Genomic DNA, 12094 nt, shown 5'->3' with positions numbered 1-12094 from the left:
GTGGCAGAGAGATGTTTCAAACATAAGTTTGTTTGGCTTATGCGATTTTTCCTTTATCTCAACCTGTACACATGCTTTAGGAGAAGTTAGGGACCACTTCTGAGAGCATCAGATAAGGCTTTCTGGAAGATCTGGCATTTAAACTAGACCTCGAAGACTCAATAAAATTTCTGCAGATGGCCATTGGGTGAAGGTGGCCTGGACGGGGATAAACAGTGTGGGCAAAGACCATCAACAAGGTCGTGTAGGCTGGAGGGTAGAATATTGGGACCTAATCCTTGAGAGTTAAGATGAGGGCAGAATAGGGATGGTCTTTAGTGCCAACCCATAATTTTGGCAGGCACCAGGGAACTGAACAGACGGAAGTAGGGATTAACTGGGAAGGGGCATGAGGGGACTTTCTGGGCTGATGGTAATGTTCTAAGTCTTAATAGGGATTTGAGTTATCCAGGTGTGTAGTAGCATTTGTCAAAACTCATCAAATGGCACACTTCAGGTTTGTATATTTCGTTGTATAAAATTTACCTCAGAAATTAAAAAAGAAAATTTCTTAAGGATCTACTGCCAAAAGCCCATATACACAAATTTGTGGCTTTCCAGCAGTGGTGTTAGTGTTGCTAACGTGTCATTCTGCCTCTGTCTTTGGGACCAGTGCCGTGTATTTGAGGTGGGAGGTTCCTACTTGGCGTACTCCTCCGCTAGGGACTTATACAAGGCTTACGTTAATAGTCCATGATGTGATCTCATTAATATGAAGCTTTATCTAGCCCTCTACAAGTGCATTTACCCTAAAAAGACTTTTTTGCACGGCTCATTGAATTCAAACAAAATTTGCTAAAACCGATATTGGGTAGTTTCTTAGTTGTAATGGGATTCCAATTATGAGCAATTTCTTAAATATGTATCAGAAGCTCGATAATGTAGATTGATTATATAAATAAATATGTAGATAGATGCTAGATACTACAGAGGGAAGACGTGACTCCCACCCCTAGCAATTTATACTCTGTTGTTGTGTGCCGTCAAGGCCATTTTTTTACTCATAGCAACCCCATGTGACAGAGCACAACTGCCCCATAAGGTTTCGTAGGCTGTAACCTTTACGGGAGCAGATTGCCAGGTCTTTCTCCCAGGGAGCCCCTGGGTGGGTTCAAACCACCAACCTTCTGGTTAGCAGTGAGTGCTTAACCATATTCGTCACCAGGGCTCCTTAGTTTATACTCTACATGTATACAAAGAGTTTTAATAAAAAGTAGAACAGAAAGCCATCTAAAATAACATCTTTATTATAAATGAATTTCTATTTTAGAAATTTAATTGAGCTTTAATTATGTAATAATTTATATTGTTGGTGAGAGTGTAAAATGGTGCTATTGTATGTTATACAGTTTTTTAAACCTTTCACTTTTTTCTGCTAGAACTTATAAACAGTATGACTTGATTAAATTCTGAAATCCTTTGGATAGCCTTTTCCATCACAGATTTGAAGTCAAATTTATTTCCTTTTAAGCACTTTGCAGGTTGTAGTTTTTTTTTTTTTAACTAAATTGCCCGTATCTAAAAGTATATCCAGTTTGATGCAGATTGGCTTACTTACTTACTTAAAAAACAAGCAAAAAAGAATGACATGCCACTGGTAGAACTGGTTAGCATAAATGACTTGTAGTTATTACAGATATATGCGGGGCATCCAGGTGGAATATAGACGTTTATCTGAATAATAACTGTGATAATTAAAAAGAGAAACGGGAGACAGAGAAAGACACTTTTTTTGGAATGGACTTTGTAATTAAGCAGTATGGTGTGAGGGTGTGGGTGTGTGTGTGTAAGCTCCTCAGATGTTCTGATTATCCTCCCCTCCCCTCATCATTGGTAATACAAACAGTAGCAAGAACACTGACCTTTGGTCTTGGTCGTCTTGACCATCTGTCCTTGCTCAAATCCTGTCTGTGCACCACAGAGAGGTGATCAATCCAAATGCTTACTTTGTTTATTTTATAGGATTGTTGTGAGAATCACTGGGATGAAGTATGTGACATTATGAAAATGCTTTACAAATCTAAGGAATAGAACTTTACTCTTTGGAGCCCAAGGAGATCAGTCAGTAACCACTGTCATTTACTCTGATAATGGAAGGTTTAAGTGCCTGTGCGCTATGCTAAGGGGTCCTGGAGCAGTAATACCAAGGGCCTAGGCTCAGTGGTTAAGTGCTCAGCTGTTAACCCCAAAAGGTTGACGGTTCAAACCCAGCACGGCTCTGTGGGAGAAAGATGTGGCGATCCGCTTCCATAAAGATGACAGCCTAGGAAGGCGTGTGGGACAGTTCTGCTCTGTCCCTCGGGGTTGCTGTGAGTCAGAATCCACCTGACAGCACCCAGCAGCGTTGTACTAGAGGGCTGCTGGTGGGCTTATAACTCGTTTAAAAATGTGAGATCTATCTCTGGTTCTTAAAAGGGCGAATAGGAAGTCTGCCATTTTTCATTTATACTTAATATAAAGGGCTACCGACTAGTAACCTGTAAGTTAACAGAAACAGTACTCTACCAAGAACCTGGGATGCCTTCAGTTCTTGTCAGTGTTGCAGAGCGTTTCCTGGGGTCATGTACATGTGGGTGATTGGAATTCCTGAAATGACTGGGGAGAACGTGTTATTCTGAGTTGGTTCACCTTTTTTAAGTACTGCTATTCTTTTTAATTATAAAATGCTGCAGTTTAATTTCATCATTTTTATTGTAATGGGTTCTTTGGTTAACCTCCCTGTATTTTCAACCTCTAATTTTCTAATAACTATTGCTTATTCAGGAAATAGCTAAAGCATAATCTCCCAAATGTTGCTTTCACATTGGCATTTAATTGCTATCACTGAGTTTGCACCCCTGACCCACTAGAAAGTGGGAAACTGGTGAATTAGGGCATTGTTCCAAGTAATTAGACAGGATCGAAAAAGCTCTAAGAGCCACTGCGCTGTATAGGTTGTAAGAGCACTGTTAAATATGGTTCTTGCCCTCACAGGGGAACCGAAGGTAGTATGAAGTAATAGAAACATTAAATACTTAACTGTGTCGGTCCTGTAAGTTGGAATGGACTCCGCCGCAGTGGGTTTGGGTTTGGCCTTGGCTTTTTGGTGGGTGCTAGGAGAGATCCTCTTGCTAATTAATGACTTGATCCCTTTTTACTGGCCTTGTGTCTTCTTATACAGATTCCTCGGACCCCTGCACAATTGAGAGAAAAGCCCGAAGAATTAGTGTGACCTCCAAAGTACAGGCAGACGTTCATGACACCCAGGCAACAGCTGCAGATGGTTTGTACTTGCGTATCCAGAGTTTGTGTAGCGTGTCCAGAGACATGTGTTAGCCCACATAGAGTTATCATAACCAAAGCCAACCCTTAATTTTGTTCTTTCAAGAATTGTTCTCTTTATTAAGTTTCTAAGGCTGCACTGTCCAGTAGAGATACAATGTAAGCCTCATACGTAATTATAAATTTTCTAGTAGCCACATTAAATAAGTAAAAAGAAAACAGGTCAAATTATTTTATTATATTTTATTCAGCCCAGTGCAACCTTTCTGTTAGCAGCCGAACACTTAACCCATTGCACCACCAGGGCTTCTTCACACAGAATATTACCATTTCAACATGCAGTGAATATAAAATTATTAGTGAGCTATTTGACATTCATTACTTCATACTAAATCCTCAGAATCTGGCATGTGCTTTACACTTAAAACTCTGAATTCAGACTGACCACTGTCAAACCCTTCCTTCTTTACCACTGGCATATTTCCCATTTTTGGAAAAAATAACTACTGTCCTATGAATTTTTCAATTTATCTTTGAAACTTGAAGAAAATACATGTAGGATTTTTTTTTTAAATTTCAGTTGCATCTTTGAGCAGTTTTTCTTCTGTATCCTACTAACAATATAAACAATATAGGTGAAATAAGTAAGTTTATTTGTGAGAATTTTAATTTTTGTGGAAATGTAGCCTATTAGAATGAATCCGTTTAAAAATAATTAGTATTAAAGGAGAAACCTATTTAATTCAAGTCTTATTTGTTGATAAATATGCATATTCCTTTGCAGTTTATTTTTTATGAGGCCTCAAATATTTTAACTTGTTAAATGTTATTCTGTAAAAGATTGCACACCTGTAAATCAAATAAGAACAGACCTCTAACATGCCTTTTGGGTTTTAGATGCTTCTAATCAACAGTACTGCTCTGTGATGAAATGAGCAGTATCTTTTTTTAGGACCAAAAATAATTCTAAATTAGATCCCTTTTAAATATATTTTTTGGTAAGTAGCTTTAGAGTGATTGATCATTCTAAATTAAATCCTCATGGCACTAAGCAGTATTGAGAGTCTTCAGGTACCTGGGATTAGTTAGGTTAAAAGGGGCTTTTCAATTATTTAAGAAAAAAAAGGAGAGTTTGACAAAAACCTTTTCATATTAAACACGTGCACTGCCACAATCTAAAATTGAAGCCTGCACTTTGAATCAGCATATGAAGACAATGTAACAGCTTAAGGACTTAATATCTTAAATTTCCTAACTTTGTAATAAATATTTCATGAAATAAAAAGTCGCCTGCTCTAGAAAAGTATAAAATATAGTTTTTAGAGCCTGTCCGTTAAAACCAAAAGAAATAAGGTAGGATTTTTTTGTTTGTGTCCGGTGTTTGGGGCGTACTGCCCTTTTAAAAAGTAAAGACTCCTATATGAGAACAGGACCTTTTCTAGAAATGGCATAGTGAGCATTTTCCCTCTAACGAAGGCTTTGACAGTGTGCTTTTTATTCCTCTACCCACTAACCACTGCCGTCTTTTATTCCTCTATATGAGACAAAAAAAGAAAACCATCAGATGTGCATGTTTGGGAATCACGAGCCAAAAAACACAAGGTGAGTGATAAAGGCAGTTAACAGCAGCAGTTGAGGCAAGAGAAGCAAGCCCATCTCTTTTGAATATACTCGGGAATAGGCCGAATTTTCTGTGATATTATAAAGCTAAGATCATCTTCCCGACTGAGGCCAAGCCTTATCATACCTTGGGGTAAGGTTCAGGGTCTAAAACTCAGTTCTCTTTACTTCTGGGGGAATGATTCACATCAGCCATTTGTCACGACAGACAGACTTATAAACCAGAAGTCAGCTAATAAATTTCCACTGGAAGATATGCCTAACCCAAAATGGTAACAGATCACACTTCCCTAAATCTGTTTCTTTTATTACCTAGTTAGGAAGGTTGCTTACCTTACATCTTAATCTCACTTTCAATTCACTGAGGATTGCCAGTGCTTTGCAGGTGGGTTATCTCAGCCTCCTAACCTTGCTCCAGATTCCAGGGTGAATTCCACCTAGAGACCTTTAGCCTTTTATTTACTGAGCCAACTTCCAGTAGGTACTGTTCCCAAAAGGTAGGATTTACAAATTAACTCTAGAATCTGAGAGCCTCTTTTTTAAAAAAATTATTTAGTTGTTGAAAATGTACACAGCAGAACATATACCAATTCTTCAGTTTCTACACGTACAGTTCATCAATTTCTACAGTTCATCAGTTTCTACAAGCAACCTTCCTAACTAGGTAGCAAAAGCAACAGATTTAGGGGGAAGTGTGATCTGTTACCATTTTGGGTTAGGCATATCTTCCAGTGGAAATTTATTAGCTGACTTCCGGTTTATAAATCTGTCTGTTGTGACAAATGGCTGATGTGAATCATTCCCCAAGAAGTAAAGAGAATTGAGTTTTAGACCCTGAACCTTACCCCAAGGTATGATAAGGCTTGGCCTCAATCGGGAAGGTGATCTTAGCTTTACAATATCACAGAAAATTCGGCCTATTCCTGAGTATACAAAAGAGATGGGCTTGCTTCTCTTGCCTCAACTGCTGCTGTTAACTGCCTTTATCACTTACCTTGTGTTTTTTGGCTCAGTGACATTGATTACATTATTTAAGTTGTGCAGCCATTCTCACCCTCCTTATCCAAATTGTTCCTCCCCCATTGACATAAACTCTCCCCTGAGCTTCTTATCTAACCTTTCAAGTTGCCATTATCAGTTTGATCCCATGTAGACAATTCGAAAAGAACCCTTTGAGCACAAGGCCAGAGAGAGTGAGGATCTAGGAGGAATACAGAATCGTCTCGAATTTTTGATAAAAAGCCCAGGGCCAGTGTAAGGTTGCCAGCATTTTATATTGCCAAGTACAGATACTTTTAAAAACTAATATCCAATAGTACAGATAGTGCTCTAGGGAGGAAAACCCAAGATGGGCTGAAGTTGCCAGGTAGGACTTATGGAGGAGACAGACTTAATTTAAGATGCTATATAACATTTCTGATTTTTTTCATTTGGCTAGAATATAGCCTAACTATCTACTGTCTATGACTAAAGAACTGAGAAGGTAATCTGTGCTGGACTTCTATCCATCTTCTTAATTAGAGTAAAAAAAACAAAAGTAAGTTGTTTAGAACAAAGTAGACTATATGTCATCAACTTTCTGTTCAGTTATACATTTCCAGTAGACATGTTTGCTAATTGGGGGACACAGTGCTAGGAAATTACCTCCCTTGCTTTTTGGGTAGCTTTTAATTTCAACATGGATTATAATTGAAAAACAAATTCACCTGTTTTCTCTCTCTCTTTTTTTAATCCTGACTCCCCTCAGAGCACCTAACTGGCTCCAAGCCGAGTCCTCGGACACAACCACGAGATGAAGACTATGAAGGGGCACCCTGGAATTGTGATAGCTGCACCTTTCTGAATCACCCTGCACTAAACCGCTGTGAGCAGTGTGAGATGCCGCGGTACACTTGAATTCAGAAGAGGCTGCACCAGGTTGTGAGTGACATTTTGAGCACCCATCCTAAGAAAAGGAAGCTTCGGGAATCTGTCCATCAGCCCAGCCTTTTCATTTCAGTTCACACGGGGAGGAAGAGTGACACTGGATCCACTTGTGCTCACTAAAGGAAAAATGGGGATTTTTTTTTCCCCCTTTCTTAACTCATTGCAGAGTGAGAGATAGAAAGGGATACTTGAAACCGGGAAAGCATTCACTCCTGAAAGAATGTACACAGATCAGTCAGGATTTCTTCTGTGGAGTCCCTATTGTTAAAGTTACTGCTGAGTGGCCCTTATTTTTTAAACTAGAACTTTGATTCATGGTGTAAAATGTTACAGTTTATGCAGACAAACTGTGAATTGCCAGAGCAGACTTCTCTGGTCACAGCACTCTGGAAAACAAAGGCTCCCCATGCTTCTTCCAGTTGCTTCCTGCTGAAGAGGAAGACAGGAAAAAGCACCCAGAATATGATTTCTTTTCTTTTCTTGAGAGGGGGCAAAATAATAAGGGTATTTGTAATTGCTGCTTTTTTCAGGGGTAATTTCCAACACACATACATGTACACAAGCAAGATGTTTGAAAATGTGATTTGTAGCAGTCAGGAATTAGGCATATCATGCCCTTTGTTCTAAAGTACAATCAGGTGGTGAGATCCCTTTTGCTTGTACAATAATGATTCATCAAACCGTATCAACACTGGTAACTAAAACCTAATTATGCCACTGTATAACAGATATGTTTTTTAAGTTACTGCATGCTTTGACAAGGCCATTGGTTTTCAAACAAGCAGGCAAGTCCTTATAAAGTAGGACTTTTAATAAATGACATTCTTGTAAAACTGCGCTTTGCTAATAGCACAGTGAATCTGTGCCAAATGTAAACCCATTCCAAAATCCATTTGGAAATCTGGAGCTCAGCTGTGGGTCTATAAGACATGTTTGCAGGCCATAGGGCTTTCTTTTTTTCCCCTCCTTCCAGTTTTGTGAAGAATTCCTAATGTTTACAGCACAGATAAAACTTTGTGCCATGATCCTAATTTCGCAGAAGAATGATCAACATTAGCTGTTCGATAAAGATTTATTTGCACGTATGTTAATGTACCAGTGTGAGGAAAATTACAGTTGGCCAATATCATAAAGTTGCATACTGCCTTATTCGGGGAAGAAGACTAGTCAAGAAATGTGACTGAGAAAGATAAATACAGAGTACTTTGAAACTAAGAACTTTTTAAATTGAACAGACCGTATCCAGAGATAATACTGAGGTGGTTCACGGAGCTCAGATAATACTAAAGCACCCCTTATTTAGGAAACCAGAACTTTAGGGTGTGGGTAACTGAACAGATATAAAATCATGTGAGTCACTAGGATACATCACTAGAAAATTAATACTAGCACATTTAATTAAGGTTTCTGCCATCGTTGGATTTCCTTCCTAGCTCAGAATTGGATTTTGTAGTTTCCCCTCATTTTGGTGAAGATAAACAGCAATAAAGCTGGTAGGTTTTCCAGTCGTAAAGGATTTCACCTGAGGTTATAACCTTAGGAGTATTCACTGTCCCGTACCATGTGCCCCCTACACAGACACACACTCACTCCCTCACACTCTCTCCCTTCAAGCTGTCATTCTGTTGTAATTTAGCAGTAATCTCTGACAGACCTGCAAAAACAAGCTGCACTTAACAGCATAATGAAACCAAAGGCATAATAACTCATCATACTTTTCCATCAAAACCATGATTTCACACTCCACCTACAGCTTTGAAAACAGGTTTTCATACATGGAAAATTCCCTAAAATACATCCACTTGTCTCACAAAGTCAGCGTGGTTATGTAATTACACTGATAAAACATCTCTCGTACAACTGGCAAAACTGTGAAAATGATGAGAAGGCAGATGAGCTTAAAAGCGTTGTTCTGAAAGCAGCGGTCTTTAACGGCTTTGTAACAACACTGCTATCTGTTAGTCCTGTATCCTCAGTAACAGTCTGTCAGTCCTATCGTTCTGTAATATGCCAACGCCTTTGCCTTTGTATGGTTTCCTATCTCTAGTGATGGTCAACCCCACTTGGTTTTAAGTACCAATATAGGGAAAAAATACATATACTGCTTGGTGTTCTAGCTGAAGTATTCCTAGTGATATGCTGAAGTGGCAGCAGTTAACTTGGCAGTTGTCAGTTGAGAATGAAAGTAGCATGTATGAAAACAGTTTGATGCTTTATTAACACCATGTAGATGACTTTAAAACTAGTGCATGAAAATACATCAAGGTTAATAAGCTGTTATCATACAGTAGATGCATGGTTTCAGTCCTTTGGTAATATACCTAGTCAATCATTGTTTTCACCTGCCAGGAAAAATGAGAAAAGAGTCTATTGGATAGGTGTGGGGGGTGGGGTATGAGACATCAGAGATTGATTTTAAGGAAGTTTTGCATGTGGTAATTTCTGATCGTGCACAAGTTTCATATGCCAACCTAGGCTGTGTTCAGTTTGTAAAATAAGCAAAATTGTTTGACATTGATCAATTTGATATATTTAACTGTGTCCCATATGTAGACTGCTTCTTGCCAGTTTGAACAAGGATTCACCCAGCTTTCAAGGTGCCTTTTCAAAAGCATCTACTAGTCAGATTGGTATGTACAGGTAATTGGCGTACAAGTGGTAGGATAAAAATTGGATGATGTCTGGCTGCTGAAGGTGTCGATGTTCTTTTAATCAGTCGGCACACTTCTTGTTTCTAGTCAGTTTTCTCTGAAAATACAAATAGTGTGATAGTAACAGATAGACCTGACTGTACATTTTATATTATTTCACTGTTTTATAAACTGGGTTTTTAGAAAGCACAGTTGCCGTTCTGTTAAAGTATATTGCCCCTTAAATTATGACATAGTTCTTCAAAGTTTAAAGTGGGAATAGAGGAGCCAGAAACGTTCTAAGCGTTGTAAAACGTTTGAATTTATATCGACCTTGTATGGGAGAGAGTAGAGGCAGGGGGTTTTAAAGAAATGCCTTGTAAAAATGTAGTTTTAGAGCAGATTAATGATGGTGGGGAAAGTGTTGCTAATTTGTTTATTTCCCTGAGAGAAATGGGAAGTGTGATGAGCAGTTAAGTAATTTTTTAAGGAGCTGGTCTCAATTTTAGTACTTATTAATTATTAAAAGAAATCAATGTTTCCTTAAACTTTGTCGTTGCTTTGTCACAGTTATCTAGGATTCATATCCAACTTTCTGTGGCAACTCAATCTTATATAGTACTTTAAGAGGTAATTGTAATGTCTTTTTGACAATATAAATGAAAAGCAAGAATATAAGGCATAGAAATGTCCTTTAAAAATATCAATGATGTATCCTGGAATGTGAAAATGGCCCTTTATAGTTAAAAATGGAATTATTTTAATGTTGTACCATTGTTCTGACCTTGAATGAGTCCATGTTGCAGTGTGTGTCTATATATCCTTAGAGGAAGAAAAACAGCAATTGAAATGTTACTTTAAAAAATCAGAATACGTTGGGCACTGTCTGTGTTGCACCACTACTGTATCTTTTTGAAAGAATTAACAGTATTTTCGTCTTGTAAAAGTTAATTCTGATGATGTTTTCACGTGCACCAAACATGCATTTTTTTTTCCTGTACTATTTGCATCCCCAAGTATTTAATACAAGTAGATTTTGCATGGCTTGGGCAATCAGAGATAATAGAATGATGACTCAATTTTAATTTCTAAAGCCATGACAAGTTGCTTTGAGACTGAACAATTCTGAATTTTTATTTATAACGACATCTAATGTCCATGTTTCCCTACTGTAAAAGAATTGATCAGTTTCTTCATTAAAACAGCAAGAACTTATTAAATCTTGTAAATATCATGTCTCTCTTAGATCTCTGTGTATGCTGTGAATGAAATTATTTTGAGATGAAATTGTACAAAGGCATTTTAAAAAGCTATGCATGCATCGTACCTCCAAACAGTACATATTCGGAGAGTCAAAGATTCCTGCAAAATAAATTAATAAACTAAAAGCAAACACTACATTCTGCATTTTTTCTGTGTAGCTGGAAATAATTTAAAGTATCAGACTAGTTCTGCTACCGGCACTCATGTATTTCTGGACTGAAAGATGCTGTCACAAACCTAATCTTCCATCACGTTTCTGTTCCATAATGTTAGATTTGAGGTGAGTACTAAGTGCACATTAATTTAAAATTTTAGTAAAAGCATATATAAGTAGGTTTTGTATAAACATTGGAGTGAATATATTAAGACTATATTTTTCATCCTACTTCAATATGGAAACCCTGGTGGCATAGCGGTAAGTGGCTACTAACCAAAAGGTCGGCAGTTCAGATCCACCAGGCGCTCCTTGGAAACTATGGGGCAGTTGTACTCTGCCCTATAGGGTTGCTATGAGTTGGAATTGACTCGGAGGCAGTGGGTTTGGTTGGGTTTTTTTTTTTTTTTTACTTCAATCTATTATTTATAGAGAATATTTTCTTATATTTATGTCTCTTATAACTAGATTTCAAAACCAAACCCGTTGCCATCAAGTCGATTTCAACTCATAGCGACCCTGTACAACAGAGTAGAATTCCCCCATAGTTTCCAAGGAGCGACTGGTGGATTCGAACTGCCAACATTTAGGTTAACAACCATAGCTCGCCATAGCTCTTAACCACTGCGTCACCAGGGCAAAGACTAATAATAGTCTCAGAGGGCCCTGACTTTCATCTTGTTAGGGACTGTGGCCAAACCTTCCCAAATTTTGTACAGAAGCCACCACAGATGAATTATAGTAGGTAACCTTTTCAGTAATCAAGTACATTTTAACTCAAATTACTTCCACTAGACTTTTTTAATATATGAAAAATTGCAAGCACAAAAGTACAGAATTGTGTGATCATCTCCCATTTATTCATTACCCAGATCCCGAAATTATAAGCAATCTTATTTACCTATATTCTCATCTCCCCACCCTGGATTATTTTGAAGCAAATCCCAGACATTTTACTTCATCTGTAAATTTTGAAAAACCCAAGTAGGGTATACCCATATTACACCTTAATATTGTTTAATATCAAATATTCAGCGTTAAATTTCCCCAATAGTCTCAGGGTTTTTTTTTTAGAAGCTTGTCCAAATTAGGATCTAAACAGGTATACTTGTAAAAAATCGACAAGTTTCCCAAATCTTTATTCTCATATATTCTCTCTCCCCCTTCTTCCCTCCCTCCCTCTCTTTGTCAGAGATCCGGT

The 12094-nt window shown here is 37.9% G+C and overlaps 1 protein-coding gene across 5 annotated transcripts in view; it reads left to right on the top strand.

Moving 5' to 3' along the window:
- Positions 1-10684, top strand: part of TAB3 (TGF-beta activated kinase 1 (MAP3K7) binding protein 3) — a 65429-nt gene extending 54745 nt beyond the window's left edge. For all 5 annotated transcript variants that reach the window (XM_023539132.2, XM_023539128.2, XM_003420182.4 and 2 more), the window contains 2 exons: positions 3200-3301; positions 6668-10684. In XM_023539132.2, the coding sequence (XP_023394900.1) occupies positions 3200-3301; positions 6668-6816 (251 nt within the window). In that variant the 3' untranslated portion in view covers positions 6817-10684. The remainder of the gene's footprint in view (positions 1-3199; positions 3302-6667) is intronic.
- The last annotated feature ends 1410 nt before the right edge of the window (positions 10685-12094 follow it).

Source organism: Loxodonta africana, chromosome X, assembly GCF_030014295.1.
Source record: "Loxodonta africana isolate mLoxAfr1 chromosome X, mLoxAfr1.hap2, whole genome shotgun sequence".
NCBI classification, from domain to species: Eukaryota; Metazoa; Chordata; class Mammalia; order Proboscidea; family Elephantidae; genus Loxodonta; species Loxodonta africana.
This window is presented reverse-complemented; position numbering and strand designations above follow the sequence as displayed.